The following is a 19,443-nucleotide window of genomic DNA, read 5'->3' on the forward strand; positions in this document are numbered from 1 at the left end:
GTCTTATATTGGGCAGGTTGTCTTATATTGCAAGTTTTATTCACGTTCTACAACTGTTCAACAATCTGGAATATTTGATCTAGCACCTATCAGGTTTTAATGGATTTTTCTTTGGATTAGTGTTTGGTTTATTCCTCACTTTCTATATCCCTGTTACAAAGTATACTTTTATTGTCTTTCCAATTCACCAATAACTGAAGCTCTTCCTTATCCTCACAAATAAGGAAGAGGGGGGGGGGAATGTAATGAGCAACTGGGCACTATCACACCTATGGTATTCTTTTCTTTGACCCACCCCTGTGAAAGAATGCAACTCTCTAATGGGTTTTTTAACATTTTGGAGAGCTGTAACTTAAAATCAGTCATCCTACTTTGAAATTCAGGTCTAAAGGCCTATTTACACGGGTCAATAATCGAGAACAAATGTTGCTAAGAAATTGGCCTGTTTAAATAGGGCAGTGATCAGCTGACAAACAAGCAAACCCTTGTTTGTTTGCTAATCGCATAGTTTATGCAGGCAATAAAATCATCGCTGTCGGCCTGTTAACCAGCGCTCATCGACTTGTTATATCATCAATTGGTGCTCGTCTGCCCATGTAAACCCACCTTAAGGCCGATGTAAAGACAGTGTATAATTACCTTTGAAGCTTAAATCGGATATGGTGACTGTGTTCTAAAATAAGCATCAGATTTTTTAAATTATATTCAGAAGGCTTTTGGAAGTGTATGCCATCAGGTAAACCAAGCACCGCCAATGAAGCAGGATCCTTCATAATCTTGTCATATGGCACTGGAATAACATTAGACATTCCCAAAGCCTCACCTGAAATAAATAAATAAATAAAAAAAAATAATGTCAATGTAAGTAACTGAATCATATCAAGTACAATGTAAGTATGCAAATTACCACCAAAAAAGTGTTGGTCAGACCAAATAATCACATAAATTTCCTACAAAGACTATACAGTTAGAAATAGCCCAAAAAACAAAAGAATCAAAATATTAGAAGAAATTCATTAATGTTTATTAGATAATTCCTATATTAAAAACCATTCTACCGCTTGGTGTGCGCCTTACTTACTAAACATGATGTAGGATTTCTAGAACTGTAATACTTGATAATGCCTAGATAGTGATACCTTTGCATTCTGGTTGCAGTACTTGTGCTAGTGTTGAATCTCCCATATGTTTTTAATGGTTTTTAATATATGAATTGTCTAATATGGATTCTTTAATTTTTTGGGCTGTTTCTTGCTGTAATGCCTTTGTGGGAAACATATGAAATAATTTCTAGTCTAATATTATATTGGTTTTTGGTCAAGTAAGCAATTACTTATAATCCCATAAATCACAAAAAATGATTGATGTTTACAATGTGGCTGCCCTCAGCTCCCGCTCTTTTCAGACCCCACCCCAGGAACCGATAGGACCCCTTTTTCTACTTCAATTGGCATGCTAATGTGTATGCAAGTTTGAATTAGAAAAAGTGTAAATTGTGGATTACAAAAGCATGGAAGTGCAGTTGGCAATTGTAACTTTCCAGGCCCAGGAGGACTTGCATAAATGTGTTAAGTCCATTATTGTTTTCAGACTTGCTCAGTAAGACAAGAAATGTGTGTTCTAGATTAATCAATATTGTAAATGAAAACTAATTTAAGTAACGTACTATAGAGCACATCAAAGATCTCTTCAACCATCTTCCTGAGAAGGTAAATATCAGAACTTGGTCCTGGGGATACTCTCTGGACATTTCGGGTGCAATCCCTGCTTCTCCTTTGGACATCTGTTTCCTGTTCCGTTCTAAGAGCACCTGCTGCAAGAAACAAGTTAAGACAGCTGGATAAGAAACAATGTATTGAAGGCGCATAAGGCTAAGTTCACACTTGCATTGTATAATCCGTTACTCAGATCCGTTTTTTATATTAAACTGATAAAAACGGATCAGTTAAAAATCCCATTGAAATCAATGAGGTTTTGAATTGCATCCGTTAGCATCCGTTTGCTAAGGGTTTCTGTTTGTCACCCTTGTGACAGGGTCCCGTTGTTTTGACGGAATCAATAGTGCAGTCGACTGCGCTATTGATTGCGTCAAAACAATGGAACCCTGTCACAACGGTGGCAAAAGGAAACCTTTAGCAACGTTACGGTCACCATTGAGATCGATTGTGATGCAAACGGAAGCTAAGGTTTCCGTTTGCCTTTCCTTTGAGGGGTTAATCCGATGGAAACCTCCAACGGAACCCCTCAACGGAAAGGAAACGCTGATGTGAACAGGCCATATATTAGTCATCCGTTTTTTTGAAGGATATAAAAGTGCAGCGTACAGGACTTTTTTCTCCGTTCAAAAAAACTGATGTCTTACGGCCTGTTCACATCTGCGTTGCCCTTCCTTTCTGACGCAAAGCTCCGACTGAACGGAGCCCTGACGCAGATGTGAACGAAGCCTTACTGATCAGTTATTTTTAACATTGGTGTTAATGTAAAACTGATACAAACGGATTGTAATCAGTTTGCATCAGTTTTTTTCTTCACTTAAAGAGGCTCTGTCACCAGATTTTGCAGCCCCTATCTGCTATTGCAGCAGATCGGCGCTGCAATGTAGATTACAGTAACGTTTTTATTTTTAAAAAACGAGCATTTTTGGCCAAGTTATGACCATTTTTGTAGTTATGCAGATGAGGCTTGCAAAAGTCCAAGTGGGTGTGTTTAAAAGTAAAAGTCCAAGTGGGCGTGTATTATGTGCGTACATCGGGGCGTTTTTAATACTTTTAGTAGCTTGGCGTTCTGATGAGAAGCATCATCCACTTCTCTTCAGAACGCCCAGCTTCTGGCAGTGCAGATCTGTAACGTCACTCACAGGTCCTGCATCGTGTCAGACGAGCGGGGACACATCGGCACCAGAGGCTACAGATGATTCTGCAGCAGCATCGGCGTTTGCAGGTAAATCGATGTAGCTACTTACCTGCTAACGCCGATGCTGCTGCAGAATCAACTGAAGCCTCTGGTGCCGATGTGTCCGACACGATGCAGGACCTGTGAGTGACGTCACAGATCTGCACTGCCAGAAGCTGGGCGTTCTGAAGAGAAGTGGATGATACTTCTCGTCAGAAAGCCCAGCTAGTAAAAGTATTAAAAACGCCCCGATGTACGCACATAATACACGCCCACTTGGACTTTTACTTTTAAACACACCCACTTGGACTTTTGCAAGCCTCATTTGCATAACTACAAAAATGGCCATAACTTGGCCAAAAATGCTCGTTTTTTAAAAATAAAAACGTTACTGTAATCTACATTGCAGCGCCTATCTGCTGCAATAGCAGATAGGGGCTGCAAAATCTGGTGAAAGAGCCTCTTTAAAAGAAGCCTTTTTTTTGCTCTGTCCATTTGCAGACAGCATTTTGCAAATCAATTAAAATTCTATTGACCAGAAAACGCCTTCCTAGTAATAAGAAGAAACTGGAAGTGACCCGCAGCAGACATTCTATTACAATTTTGGAGCTGTATCTACATAAAGTTTGGTGAGAGAATTTTTTTTTTTAGCTTTGTCATAATGCTGTGAATTGATGAATGTATTCGTACTCATGTACACTACTCTACTATAGGCCCCCAAGGAAAAAATAATTTAAGATAAGAGCCTAGCAACAGACTATCAACTAAACAAAAAAGAGTGCAAAAAAAATGGATCCATTATAAATTGATAAAAACGGATGCTTCTTGTCTGTTTTTTTACTTCGTTGTATTTTAGTATAAGAGGTGCACCCCTTTTAATAAATTTGGCTAATCTGGGACAGTCCTATAGATAGGAAACAAAGTCTGTGCCTGTTATGAGAGAGTTTGCGCTATTTTCTGGCTTCAGGAATAATACATTTGTCAGACACTTGAAGGGGCCCTCCCCTAACTAAAGCCCACCCACTTTTCTTGGCACTTTTGAAAAGTAGTGAAAAGTCACAAAATATAGTGCAAATATGGCATGGGCAAAAATGTTCAACTTTTTTATGCCAGAAAATTAACGCAAAGCTGATTAGTAAATTTCCCGCACAGTTTCGTAGATTTCTCGCTCATTTTTATCTAGCAAGTAAAACATTTGTTTACATAAGTCAATGTAACCCATCATAAATTAATTTGCCATTTACATACCAGATAAAAAAAATTAAATAACATATATAATTACATTTAAATACATATGATGTATTGAAATAACTCACCACAGAATTGTTGGAAATCTGTTTGCAACTCTTTTCTGGAGTTTAAAAAAAATTTCCCCCTCTCAGTGCCAACTATATAGGAGTTGTCCTCATGAACCGCTATGCAGGCCACTTCAGCATTGAGTTTGGATAGGGCAGTGCACTGGAAGCAGGAGAGAAGCAGTTCTTTTTAGTTGAATGTTTCTATATTTTAATCTATACACGACATTTAAAAAAAACATGACACTACGTGTACAAATGTAATTCTAAGAGTATGTTCAGACGCTGTGTTTTCAGGCGTATTTCGGGGTGTAAACTCCTCGAAATACGCCTCAAAAAATGTTAGCTAAATGCCTACGAACATCTGCCCATTGAATTCAATGGGAAAAACTTAATTTAGTTCCCACGGGGCGATATTTTAGAGGCTGTTTTCTCTTGAAAACAGCTGTGTAATTTTCAGACTTTTTTTTATTGTACGTGTGAACATACCATTTTCGGCCCACTCATTTCCCCTGCAGCAGTCCGTCCAGAGTAAGGCCCTCTTTACATCACGTTTATTGCACTACGTTTCACATACACGCCGGTAAATGCTCCCAAAGTATATGTTAAATGTAGGTTGTGAGGGTGTCCTAAACGTGGCACCTGTCACCATACTGGGGTTGTCACGATACCAGAATTTGGACTTCGATACCGATACCTTGTGTAGTATTGCGATACTCTATACCAAAACGATACTTGCCAACAATAATAATTAAAAAAAAAGTTCTTCTGTTTTCTGATGTGAGGCACGAGGTGCGATGAATTTTGAACCTCCATGTGCCTCACGTTAATAGTAATTAACCCCATCGTGTTCCTCAGTCATAATGGACAACATTGAGTTAATGTGTGAGGTACATGATGGGGTTAATTACTATTAATGTGAGGCACATGGAGGTTCAAAATTCATAATACCTCGTGCTTCAGATTAATAAGTGAAAGAAAGCAGTTTTTATTTTATAACCGCGTAAACATCTTAAATGACGCTATACATTTGTTATTATGGTCGCGACGATACAGAATAGGTGTTTATTTTATGTATTGAGACTTATTTTAATGGTTATTGTAAAAAAAAAATGCGTGTGTGTTTTTTTTATTTAACATTACTTATTTTTAACTTTTTTATTTTTAAACTTTAATGTACTGGCATGTATCTATATACCAGTACATTAGCCTGTGTACCGATAGTACACAGGCAGTCGTTAGGACATACCGAAGTATGCCCTAACAGGAAATATAGTCAGACAGCCCTGGGGTCCTTCAATGGACCCTGAGCTGTCTGCCCAGATATGGTATGTCCCACGATAGCGTCACAGGGATTTCCTGTGACGCGATCCAAAGCGCATCCCCCCTTCTAATTTTCCCCTTGAATGCTGTTGTCAGCTTTGATCGCAGCGTTCAGGGGAATAGCGGCGGAGATGAGAGGTTTCTCTGATCTCCGCTGTTAGAGCGGGGCTGCGGCTGTGTAATACAGCCATTGCCCCACTCCTGACAACAAGTGTGCACCCGCGGTCAGCATGAGGTCATGCGGTTGGTGCTGCACTAATGAGCGACGGCGCAGCCACTGAAGACAGAACATTAGTGCAGCGCTGTTCGCATCACATCATGATGACAGCGCGCGCACACTTGTCAGCACTCAGGGGCGGAGCAATGGCTGTATTACACAGCCGCAGCCACGCTCTCATACATTCATGTGTTACAATGCTGAGCTGTGCGGCCACACTGCTTAGTATCGAAATACATGAATTAACGTACTGAACTGTTTGAGGATGCACGGTATCGAAACACTATTGAAATTTCGATGCATCCCGCAATCCTACACCATCCACTATAATAGTATTTGATAAACAGATAAGTCATGAACTTGGATCATGAGAGTTTATGACTTATCTCCGATACCATCATAGTCTATGGTTGCAGTTGCCACTATTAGGTATCTGGTTAATGTATCCGTCGCCCATAGACTATAATAGTATCCATTTAAGATGTTTTAATAAGGTATACAGTGTGGTATATGTTTATTTAGGGGATTCCGTTGAATGGAATAGCATAGCCAGCTATACCATATGTTAAGAAAAAAGTATACTGACTAAATGCCCGAGGTATACAATAATGCCTGAGGCTAAAAGGACACTATTTTGGCCTAAGTCAGGCTGATGGAACCCTATGTACACGTTTAGCGTGTACGCCGGGAGCTTTCTCAACATACACGTTAAACGTAGGGACTAAATGTGATGTGAAGGGGCGGGGGCCTAAATGTAGCATTACATAGGGAAAAATGATGGCCTTGGATCTGATCAAGCGTCGTATGATAGAATGCAATGCCCTGTGTAAACGTAAATGCCCCAACGAGCAGCATTGACAATTACTCATCATGCCAACAATAGTCATTTAACATTGATCTTCTTTTCTATTAAAACACTCGTGTGCATGGTAGCAAGCAGATTATATGGACCTACAAATTACAATAAAAGTCTCCAAGCGGAACAATGCATGGATCCCGAAAAATGCGTGAGCAACCCATTTATACAGATAGATTTTTCCACCATGGGAAAAAAATTCATGGGGCAATATTGTCCAATGACAGAACAAAAAAACGGTACTTTATCCCATATTGTGGTCTCCTCTGCATTCCCTATGTACATTAGATATCAGATACCTACTGATACTGATAACAGTGTAGAGTCAAAGTGACCGGTTACAGCATGTAACTGTAGCAAAGAAAAGTGAACTTGAAAGATGCAAACCATATGCAACAATAGTTTAAAACTAACAAGAAAATGTTTACTTTGCACATCGATTTCTAAGCTATCACATTATTTATAATATTAAGGCCCTTACCATTGAATCTAAGGCAGATACAAGGCTTGTGATAATTTCATCTTTCCCATTGGGAGCAGTCGAAATCCACATATCAGATCTGGGGTTGTTCACGGGTCCTTCATACTGCTTTCCTGCAAGTGCCATATTCTAGAATAAAAACGTGGTGTTAATATAAATAATGGATGCATAAAAGAGATCTATCCCTTTATGATAATAATGTTTCTGTGATGCTTCTATATTGCACCACCCACAAAGCCTCGGTACAATCTACCAATATAGGGTGCAAAAAATAGGGAATGAAGATATATTATACCCGTAAATGTATGTGTATAATCCGTTAAAGGTATCCGTCACAGCCATCTAAGGTTTTTGGTTTTTCTTACATATTTTTTCAACATCTTGTGCTACACAACTCGGGATATGTTGGGTTATAAGACACATCTGTAGATGTACTGACATTTAAATACCACGGAGAACAATGGGCCAGCTAGTGCAGCTAACCAATGATTTATTGGTAAATGGTAGTCAACCAGACATACAACATGCACAAAGATGATCCAATCCAAGCATCAGGCCTGACACTTCTAGAGAACAATCAAAAAACTAAAAAGCAACCAAGAAGCAGGCTCACGGTCTTATTTCCCTATCACAGATTTATAGACGCAGACTAGAGTCAATTTAGTAGGAAGTCAATTTATCATTATGTGTGTGGGATTTGAACCAAACTAACATCATCATTGGGATCTATGATACTGTTAGTTTGGGTGATAAAACCCGAATATAACGTTTTTGTGAAACCGACCTAAGGCTTTGCTCATTCTAGCTTTATGGGTTGAATTTTTAAAGGATCCATGACCGATATAATGTATCCGTTTCAATTAGTTTTGTAATAGATTCCAGTGACTTATAATGGGTTCATTCAAATATTTTTTTACTGGGTAGAATAGGGCAGCAGACTACACAATTCTGAATGTCTGGGGACACAGAAACCATTTTACCAGAGCCTTAGGCTACTTTCACGTGGACGTTTTTTAATCAGTATTTGTAAGCCAAAAACAGGAGTGGAACATAAACAATAAAAAAGTATAATGGATGTTCCATGTTTTGGACACACTTCTGGTTTTGGCATAGAAATACTGTAGCAAAACTTTAAACAAAATACACCTGTGTAAAAATGACCTTAAGCTTGCCATGCACAGAAGACCGGGTACGACTAACAGCTATCTCTCTATATTCCCCCAATGGCGGATCATCATTGGGCGTTTTGGTTGGCCGCCCGAGTCTCCCGTGGGCCCATGGCTGCCCCAAGTACAATGCGTTTTTGCCATGATTTTGCTGCAAATTGCATCAAAAACCGCGACAAAATGGCATTGTATGTGTCCTGCAAATGACCTGAAGTCATAAAGGTCACATGACCTGATGTCTGCAGTTCTTGTTACTGATTAGAGACCTGCTGGTCACATGACCGCAGGTCCTACAACAGCAGCAAAAGAGAAGTCAGTGAGGTGAGCTGCTAGGTAAGTATAAGGGGATCATGGATTTGTTTAAGGGGTCTGTATTTAGTGGGTATGAATTTAGGCGGTTTGTATTAGTTTAGTGGGTCTGGTCTGTCATCTGTATTCAAGGGGTCTGGTCTGGGGTCTGTATTTAGGGGGTCTGTATTAGTTTAAGGAGTCTGTATTTAGGAGGCCTGGGGTCTGTATATTTAGGGGGTCTGGTCTGGGGACTGTATTTAGGGGTTTGGTCTGGGGTATGTATTTAGGGTTCTGGTCTGGGTTCTGTATTTAGGAGGTCTGGGGTCTGTATATTTAGGGGGTCTGGTCTGGGGTCTGTATATTTAGGGGGTCTGGTCTGTGTATTAGTTTATGGGGGTATGTATTTAGGGGGTCGGGTTCTGTATTCGTTTAGAGAGTTAGGTATGGGGTCTGTATTTGTTTATGGGGTCTGTATTTAGGGGCCCTGGTCTGAGATCTATATTAGTTTAGGGTGTCAGGTCTTGGGCCTTGGTGTCTGAATTTTTGTGTTTCTATAGAGGCTGGAGATGCCCGCAGAAGTGAGGAGCAAAGATGTCTCATCAGGAGAAATCGTCATACCAGTCTGTTTGTCTATATTATCAATCTATAGGCAACCCAACTGCCATTTCTACTGTAGAGTTTATATTATTTCTAACCAGACATGTAAAAATATCAGCATGGTTAGGAATATGAAGAGTACAAATGAAAACGATGACGAATGCTAATTGATTCAATTAATGTGAAACAGGTAGGCCTCATGAACATGGATGTGTTATGTCTCCAAGTTATACAGAGCTGTTCTACAGGACCCATAAGAATGTATGGGGCCCTACTGTACATCGGTGTTCCTCTGATTTCATATGGCCTGACCTATGGTGCTGTAAGTTCAGTGCCTTAGGCTATATTCTAATGTGCCGTTTTTGCTGTGTTTGTTTGAGAATGACAAAAATATTATTTAAAAAAAATGTGACTGCTCAATAAGCGTGACTGCTCACATGTGCTATAGGGACACATTCTCCCTTCTTTATTATTATTTTCTTTAAAAAATAAATAAAAAAAATACATTAGCAGATTCCAGCCCAGGGTAAACATTTTAAATTGGAAAGTTTTGGTATGGTTTGCTTATTTCTAAAGGCCCTTTTACATGGGCCAATGACCAGATGAGTGAGCACTCGTACGAACACTCATTCACAATTATTGGCCTGTGTAAACAGGGCATCGATCAGCCAATGAATGAGCAAACGCTTGTTCATTGGCTGATCAGATCTCTTATGCGACCATAAAAACGGTCGCTTGTTGGCAGCCCATCTCCTCAGATGTTTTGTAATAAAACCCTATTCTCTACGATTGGGTAAGCAATGACCTTCTGCTCTTAACCCCTTAAGGACACGGCCAATTTTAGCCTTGAGGACAGAGCAATTTTTTTTAAATTTCCCTCTTTGCATCCCGACGCTCATAACGCTTTTATTTTTTGTACGACGTAGTTGTATGAGACTTTGTTTTTTGTGGGACGAGTTGTACTTTATGTACGTACCATTTTTTGGTACAAATACATTATCGTTTAATTTCTATAAATTTTTAATTAGATTAAAATGCAGAAAAAAAGCAGTTGTGCAGCAGTTTTAATATTTTTTTTTTACACCATACACCGATCATAATAAATAATGGTATACATTTGTAGTACAGGTTGTTACGGTCGTGGCGATACCAAATATGTCTATATTATTTCATGTTTTGGGACTTATATTTTAAAAAGTTTATTTATTATAAAAAATGAGTATTTCTGTGTATTTTATTTACTTTTTATTTATTTATTTACCATTATTTTTTTTTTACATTCATTTAACTTTTTTTTTTAATCCCATAAAGGGATTTATCATTTTGATTTTTATTTTGTAACTGTAATGTACTGGCATAGATCTATATGCCAGTACATTAGCCTGTTACTGATCGTACACAGGCAGTTGTTAGGGCGCACCTCAGTATGCCCTAACAACAGGAAATATGTTCAGACAGCCCTGGGGTCCTTCAATGGACCCTGGGCTGTCTGGCCATATGAGTTGTGGGCTTTGATCGCGTCACAGTTATTTTCTGTGACGCGATCAATGTGCAGTCCCCTCTCCTTGAACGCCGCGATCAGCTGTCATCGCGGCGTTCAAAGGGTTAACAGCGGAGAGAAGATGTTTCTCTCCTCTCCGCTGTCAGAGCGGGGTCGTGGCTGTGTATTACAGCCGTTGCCCCGCTCTCGATCGCACACACAGAGACGGCACAGACGGCTGTCACACAGGACGAGTATGCTCGTCCTAATGCGCGAAGTGCTCGCCGCTCAGGACGAGCATACTCGTCCTGTGTCGGCAACCAGTTAAAGTGGTTGTCCAGGAAAAATTATTTTTCTAAAAATTGTCCCCCAGCCTTGATTTGCCTTCCCTAATACCCCCTATTACACTTCTAACCAGTTTCTGTTTGATTTCCATCATCACTGCTGCTTTTTCTGTTTGTTTACATCCCTTGCTGTTTGTTTACATCCCTTACTGTCTGTTTCCTGTCTTGTAACCCACCATACCCATGATCCCCGGCTGCATCTGATGAGACAGTTGCATCCCCCCCCCCTTCCTCCAAAGCACCTCAGCTATTTGCATACTGCCACGCCCCTCTATGGTCACAGGTCCTTCCCTGCTCTAATTACAGATTACAGGCAGCTCCCTCCCTGCACACGGTCTGAGGCCGGATTTACACGAGCGTGTGCCTTTTGCTTGCGCAAAAAACGCGACGTTTTGCGCGCGCAAAAGGTACATAACCGCTCCGTGTGTCATCCCGTATGATGCGCGGCTGCGTGATTTTCGCGCAGCTGCCATCATTATGACACTCTGTTTCTATGTTTGTAAACAGAAAAGCACGTGGTGATTTTCTGTTTTCATTCATACTTTTTACTGCTGTTGCGCGAATCACTCGCGTCCCACGGAAGTGCTTCTGTGTGCTGCGCGTGATTTTCACGCACCCATTGACTTCAATGGGTGCGTGATGCGCGAACAACGCACAAATATAGGACATGTCGTGAGTTTTACGCAGCGGACACACACTGCATGAAACTCACGGACAGTCTGCACGGCCCCATAGACTAATATAGGTCCGTGCGAGGCGCGTGAAAATCAGGCGCGTTGCACGGATGTATTACACGTTCGTCTAAATAAGCCCTTGCACAGTAATAATCATCATTATCCTTTGTGCCTCCATCTATCCCTGATCTAAGTACAGGCACCCATCTCCCTCCCCCGCCCCTTCCACAGCCTGATAAATGTCAGGGTATGTTCACACGCAGAGTCAAAAACGTCTCAAAATACGAAGCCGTTTTCAAGAGAAAACAGCTCCTGATTTTCAAACGTTTTTTATGCTAATCGCGGTTTTCGCTGCGTTTTTTACAACCGTTTTTGGAGCTTTTTTCACTACAGCCTATGGAAAACGGCTCCAAAAACATCTCAAGAGGTCTCCTGCACTTCTTTTTCGCGGCCGTTTTTTTATGCGTAAAAAAACACATAAAAAACGCTCCTTCCGGAACAGAACGCCGTTTTCCCATTGAAATCAATGGGCAGATGTTTGGAGGCGTTCTGCTTCCGATTTTTTGGGAGTTTACGGCCCGAAAAACGGACGAAAATAGGCCGTGTGAACATGCCCTAAGTCTGCCCCCTGTAGGTAATGCCACACAGCCCCCCTGTAGGTAATGCCACACAGCCCCCCTGTAGGTAATGCCATACAGCCCCCCAGTAGGTAATGCCACACAGCGCCCCTGTAGATAATGCCACACAGCCCCCCTGTAAGTAATGCCACACAGCCCCCCTGTAAGTAATGCCACACAGCCCCCCTGTAAGTAATGCCACACAGCCCCCTGTAGGTAATGCCACACAGCCCCCCCTGTAGGTAATGCCACACAGCCCCCCTGTAGGTAGTGCCACACAGCCCCGCCTGTAGGTAGTGCCACACAGCCCCCCTGTAGGCAATGCCACACAGCCCCCCTTGTAGGTAGTGCCACCGCCCTACTTTCCTGTAGGGGACGGCTCTGGAGAAATCCCTCACTTCACTGTCCATATATGAACAGTGAAGTGAGGTACTTCTCCTGGAGCGGAATCCCCGGCCACATCGGCGGGGATTCCGCTTCAGAAGTCCCTGACGTCACTGTGTCCATATATGGACACAGTGAAGTCAGTGACTTCTCCTGGAGCGGAATACCCGGCCACATCGCTGGGGATTCCGCTTCATAAGTTCCTGACGTCATTGTGTCCATATATGGACAGTAAAGGCAGAGACTTTTCCTGGAGCGGAATCCCCGTCCAATTCGCCGGTGATTCCGCTTCAGAAGTCCCTGACGTCACTGTGTCCATATATGGACAGTGAAGGCAGGGACTTCTCCTGGAGCGGAATCCCCAGCCACATCGGCGGGGATTCCGCTTCAGAAGTCCCTGACGTCACTGTGTCCATATATCGACACAGTGAAGTCAGTGACTTTTCCTGGAGTGGCATCCCCGGCCAATTCGCCGGTAATTCCGCTTCAGAAGTCACTGTGTTCATATGTGGACAGGGCTTGGGGATTCCGCTCCTACAGTGACCAAAAAAACACCCTCCTCCTCCACACATGCGCTTCGGACTGTGAGGAGAAGGAGAGAGCGAGCGACGGCAGACACGGCCGTCACAGTACACACCGACACCACATATTAAAACTTGCGCATGCGCAATGTAACACACGGCTGCTGAAGACGCAGCCATATCATTTAACAGAACATGCGTGGTAATGTGTCAACCACGCATGCTTTAAGCAGATGGGGAAACACGTGGTACAGTTACGTCATTTATGACGTAACCGTACAATGTGAAAACCGGAAGTTAGGCGCGAATGGACGGGTATGCACAGGAAGTGCAAATTTGACATGGACAAGTGGTCATGTGACGGAAGTCAAAACCAGAAGTTGGTCCAAAACATGGAAGAGGTAAAAAAATAATTTATTATTATACTTTTTCCTCTTGTTTCACTTCTCTTTTTGGCCTCCAAATACTAACGCAAAATACTGACCTAGATACGGTCGTGTGAAAGTAGCCTTAAACTGGATTGGGCCAATTTAAAAACATTTTTTTTTAACCTCAATGTAAAAAAAGAAGGATGTTTTTATCCACCTTACGCAAACAGCGAGTTTGAAAATGTTAAGGAGTATAGATACAAAGTATTTATTATTACACATACATTTGTAATGAGCAGAAATAAGCAGCCAATAGGAGCAGAATCCACTCACCAATATCATTCTTGTACTACTTCTACCACTTGTAGGAACTGTACAAATCCTGTGGCTGAATGTACACAACACATCTGCAGGTACAGGTCATCCGTGCAATGTAATGTAACATCCCATCTCGTAACATAATCTCATGAATGCATTGTTGATGGCCTCCTACTCTGAATTCACATCTGCGAGAGGCCAGTCTGGGAAGGGGTAGGATTGCGCTGTATCCCCCGAAACCCTACTGAACATTTAGTTCATGCTGAAAGCCTTTTCTTTAATACAGTTACACCAGATAACGGACTTAAAGGGAACCTGTCACCAGCGTTTCACCTATTGAACTCTCCCTACCCCTGACTGGCTGCTGCTGTCAAACGTTTATTGGCGTTATCCCCACTCCTAAACTCCTACTCCGACTGTAAATAACGATCTGAAAACATTTTGCGCCTTTATGGTAATAATCCGGCAGTCTCGTTCATTCCTCACATTATGCCCGTGAAATGCTGGTGACCGGTTCCCTGTAACTATATTGATACGTGAAACCTATATATTGGTACGTGGATTCTTTTCACATTGTCTACTAGTTTCTGCCCGAGAAAAACTTTAACTCTGCCAAATGGCACACTCCTGTTTGCTATGTATTCTTTTTTTTTTTTTATAATAAAAAATCTTTTGATTGTTAGAAGTATAATATGATCCAATTTAGTTATACAAAATAACCATATATTATGCCGTTTTATTTGCAATCTAAGTAAGAAATCAGCTGAAAGATAGAAAATAATTTACTGTGTGGAGGGAAATCAGAACATTATTATTTGATAAGATTGATCACATAAAATTAAGTTGTGTGCACCAGACACATTCATATACGTAATCTGCCAGCAAGAATAAGGTAAATCCATGTGGTTATTTTATGACATACTTTTAGACATCTGTAGCCGTGTGGTTACTTATCCAGATGTTATCTGCTACAACCGTCAGTAGGGTTCAGTGTGCCAAGACACTGAAAGAAAATGGGTGGCTTAGAAAAATTCTGCTTTGAAATTGTGGTCGAATACTAAAAATTAACACAAAAGACAATTTAGTAAGGCCTAAGATGTATATTTGTTTTTCCAGGTTGCTCAGGCTGAAGTCTTCCTAACTTTCAGCTTGCTCTTTCTTAGGAGGGTCAGAAGTTCAGTGTTCGTTTAAATGGACAACAGTGTGCATGCATTTTTCTAAAAAGACGTATCGTACCATCTATACAGCAATTTGGGGTCACAGAGATCATTAAAGAGGCTCTGTCACCACGTTATAAGTGTCCTATATTGTACATGATGTGATCGGCGCTGTAATGTAGATTACAGCAGTGTTTTTTATTTAGAAAAACGATAATTTTTGACGGAGTTATGACCTATATTAGCTTTATGCTAATGAGTTTCTCAATGGACAACTGGGCGTGTTTTACTATATGGCCAAGTGGGCGTTGTACAGAGGAGTGTATGACGCTGACCAATCAGTGACCAATCAGCGTCATACACTTCTCTCCATTCATTTATACAGCACATAGTGATATAGCTATATCGCTATGTGGAGCCACATAAACACACTATAACGTTACTGCAGTGTCATGACAATGAATACACATTACCTCCAGCCAGGACGTGATGTCAATTCACAATCCTGACACTTCTGTAGCGTCTGTGTGAGACTACAGCACAGCACAGCACAGCGAGATTTCGCTGTAAATGACAGTTTACAGCATAATCTCGCGAGACTACACCTGCTATGCTGTAACGTGCAGAGAAGTGCTCAGGATTCTGAATAAACATCACGTCCTGGCTGGAGGTAATGTATATTCATTGTCATGAAACTGCAGTAACGTTACTCTGTGTTTATGTGTCTACACATAGCGATATAGCTATATCGCTATGTGCTGTATAAATAATGGAGAGAAGTGTATGACGCTGATTGGTCACTGATTGGTCAGCGTCATACACTCCTCTGTACAACGCCCACTTGGCCATGTAGTAAAACACGCCCAGTTGTCCATAGAGAAACTCATTAGCATAAAACTAATATAGGTCATAACTCCGTCAAAAATGATAATTTTTCTAAATAAAAAACACTGCTGTAATCTACATTACAGCGCCGATCACATCATGTACAATATAGGCCACTTATAATGTGGTGACAGAGCCTCTTTAAGGGTATGTTCACACGCTGAGAGGCAGTTACGTGTGAAAAGACAGACTGTTAACAGCTGCCTCGTTTCACACGTAAAAGCTCCTCCTCGTAATTTACGAGGCGTCTGAGACGCTCTTAAACCTTGAGCTGTGCTTCATTGATTTCAATGAAGAACGGCTCAAATTACGTGGCAAAGAAGTGCCCTGCACTTCTTTGCCGAGGCAGTAAATTTACGCGTCGTCGTTTGACAGCTGTCAAACAACGACGCGTAAATTACAGGTCGTCTGCACAGTACGTCGGCAAACCCATTCAAATGAATGGGCAGATGTTTGCCGACGTATTGCAGCCCTATTTTCAGACGTAAAACGAGGCATAATACGCCTCGTATACGTCTGAAATTTGGCCGTGTGAACATACCCTAAGGGTGTGTTTACATCAGCGTTTGGTTTCAGTTGATGGGTTCCGTCAGACCTTTCCATCAGGGGAACCCATCAACGAAAAGGCAAACGGGAAGCCATAGCTTTCCAATTGCATTACCATTGATTACCATTGATTTCAATGGTAATGCTTCCATTGCTAATCCGCAAGAAAATCTCTATTACTTGTCTACACTGATGTTATGCCACAAGCCGTGGTTAAACTAATATTTTGTTTGCCGCATTTATAGTTGCTTACAATCATTACTTGTTTCGTGCACGTAATGGGGCAGATTTACTTTTGAAAATGCACCAGAATTCTGGCTTAAATTCAGCCAGAATTATGTTGCACATGTCATGCGCCACATTTATTAACTGTTTTAGGCACTTTTTGTGCCGTGCTCAACAAAGGGGCCTGACTTAGTGGAAAAGGGGCACCGTCTAAAATGCGCCAATGTGCGTCAAAAATGTTGGAGAAAAGAACTGGTAAACTAAGCCAACCAAGAGGTTGTATAAGGAAGATAAAAGTGTTTAACATGTCTAGCTTGATGCGCCAATTTTATCATATGGCCTATGCCACTTAGACCAAGCAGTCAGAAGATGCACTGAACTGATCAAAGTTTACACTGTCTAAATCTTCTGCATGTACTCTGCTCTCCAAACTATGCACAATGGACTAATATCCATCAAGGTAGAGCAGCAAGGCTGTGTAGTAAGAAGGCTGGGAATTATTTTATGTGAGTAAGCATAACCTGTCCATATACCTGCAGTGATAAGCTATTATGACTGGGGCTAGCTTCAGGCATATCCATGTATTCGCTTTAAAGGCTATGTACACCTTTTGAAATATTTTTTTTTCATTTTATTTTTAAAATTAAAAAACTGTCTATCAGTGTGACTGGTGCAATTTTCAAAATACTTTATTAAAAATGATTTTTACATTTTTAGATACAGCTGCTTTGTATGCTGTATACAGAGAGGCTGTATCTTTCACTGAATCCTGTATCTGTCAGGTCAGCGGCACTGACAGTTTCAGTGTCAGAGGGTCCTGCGTGTCTCTGGCACGCAGGATCGGGTCATAATCAATAACATCTAAGTTTAGAACTTAGATGTGATCAATTACAGGTGGAACGGAATAAGCCTGAAAAATAACGAAATGTGAATGGGATTGTAACATCTGGACGCAGCATTTTTGTACTGCAAACAAATTCACCCCACCGTAAAATACTCACAATCCCATCATTTATTTTTTGTCCAAACTCTTTGCTGCTCTAGTATTAACTAGAACATAACAACGGATAAATACAAAGCAGTCAGCATGTTTATTGTGAGTAAAGCTATTAATGTTATATTCATTTAGAAGGTCATTTCAGAATGGCTTCAGGTATTTGACTGTCATCTCAACAGTGAAGAGATGGAATTTATAAGGCTATAAAAGCAGATACAGTGCGGTCACTGTTTTATTTCAGTTTATTAGTAGTACTGCAGTATGGCTCTGGTTAGGTATTATATGCGTGACTGGGTTGGGAAAAAAAAAAAATCGCAATCCTAATTCCTGGGCCCCTGGTGCCTATGGCAACCGTCTTTGGTCTCCTTGGAAACTAATCTCGTGGTATTTGAACAATGTTAAAAAGGGACGTTTAATCTTGCAAACGTTCGAACTCTTTCTTGGGATTTGATTTAGAAAGCAGCAAAAGAAAAAAGGGAACAAAGAAAAAAGGGAGAAGTAAAAAATGCAAATGCCAGTTTATATATTCAGATGTGGATATGGTGCTAGAATCTCATTTTCTATTGTGTGTATTAATCGGAAAAATACACAGTTCTCTTTATGTTCTGGTTACTTCTGGCTAATGTGGATTACAAGGACAGAACATCCTTTTTATTTTCCCACAGTAAATTATTTTTACTAATGCAAGCTCTAAAATACGGTGTACATAACAAGTCAATTACTTATATAGAAATATTTTCTTGAACTATGCATAAATCTCGAGCTCAACCAACCATGTTTTGTACTGCATTTAGAGATCTTAATCCATTTGTCACATCCTTCTGTTACCAAAGAGAGTTCTATAATTCTATTATTTTGAATAGAATGGCAGAAGTATAGACACAAGGCACACCAATAGGAGCGATTGGCAGGGAGAACAATAAACTCCACATATCAATGCCGATTCATATTCTACATCTGACTCATCTGTATTTGAGGACAGCCGGATTACAACCCATATGGTCACTGTAACAGCTGCTATCCCACTTCCTGTTAAAAATATGAAGACTAACTTGATTTCAACAAATAAAGCTTATTCATTGTATAATGAAAAAGCTAAGCGATTATCTAATATACTATAGGGTTCCGTTTTGCAAGATCCCTGCTTGTGGTCATTGAATGAGAAATTTAGGGTCAGTTGACACAGTGTTTTTTGGTGTTTTTGAAGTGAAAACCGGTGGCTCGAGGCAGCTGGAAAAGCTCATCATTGTGGGTCCCCGGGTGTCGGACCCCCACCGATTATATACTGATGACCTATTCTGTGGATAGTTCACCAGTATGAAAAACCGCCACATGCCCGGTCAACCCCTTTATGTCTATGATGAGAATCTGCATCTAAAATCCGCAACACATGCGGAAAACACTGCAGAGAAAGTTTTCACAGCAGCTAAATTCTGTAACTAAAATAACGCCACATGTTACTGCACCCTAAGATGTCCAGAAATGGTTAAACTAGTGAGTTCTAGGAACCAGAATTTAGGGGTTGTTTGCTGTCCTAGCATTCGGATAAAGGAACATAGGGGAGGAGCACTGTGAGGAGTACCCTGTCTGTCAACTGCTCTCTAGCACATGGAGTTATAGTATTGGCCCAGATTTGCATGGGCACTGTATTCTGTGTTTATGTAACACAGATTCCAAATCCAGCCATGTGCATTAAGACTTAGTAGCTTAAGTACCATTTAAATAATCATATTTTTTTTATTCGTCTTAAAGGCGTTACACTATCACGGAGAGAGCCGTGGAAATTAACAACTATCTCTCTATAAAATG

General features: G+C 40.9%; 1 protein-coding gene across 8 annotated transcripts in view; it reads right to left on the reverse strand.

Moving 5' to 3' along the window:
* Positions 1–19,443, reverse strand: part of GTF2IRD1 (GTF2I repeat domain containing 1) — a 112,057-nt gene that overhangs the window by 49,443 nt on the left and 43,171 nt on the right. For 7 of the 8 annotated variants that reach the window (XM_075852877.1, XM_075852876.1, XM_075852874.1 and 4 more), the window contains exons 1-5: positions 11,014–11,099; positions 7,065–7,193; positions 4,209–4,350; positions 1,667–1,813; positions 640–823 (exon numbers count right to left, since the gene is read on the reverse strand). In XM_075852877.1, the coding sequence (XP_075708992.1) occupies positions 640–823; positions 1,667–1,813; positions 4,209–4,350; positions 7,065–7,193; positions 11,014–11,037 (626 nt within the window). In that variant the 5' untranslated portion in view covers positions 11,038–11,099. Of the gene's footprint in view, positions 1–639; positions 824–1,666; positions 1,814–4,208; positions 4,351–7,064; positions 7,194–11,013; positions 11,100–19,443 lie in introns of those variants that run through there. The other variant, XM_075852875.1, reaches the window with a different exon arrangement.

This window comes from Rhinoderma darwinii, chromosome 2 (genome assembly GCF_050947455.1).
Source record: "Rhinoderma darwinii isolate aRhiDar2 chromosome 2, aRhiDar2.hap1, whole genome shotgun sequence".
Taxonomy (NCBI): domain Eukaryota; kingdom Metazoa; phylum Chordata; class Amphibia; order Anura; family Rhinodermatidae; genus Rhinoderma; species Rhinoderma darwinii.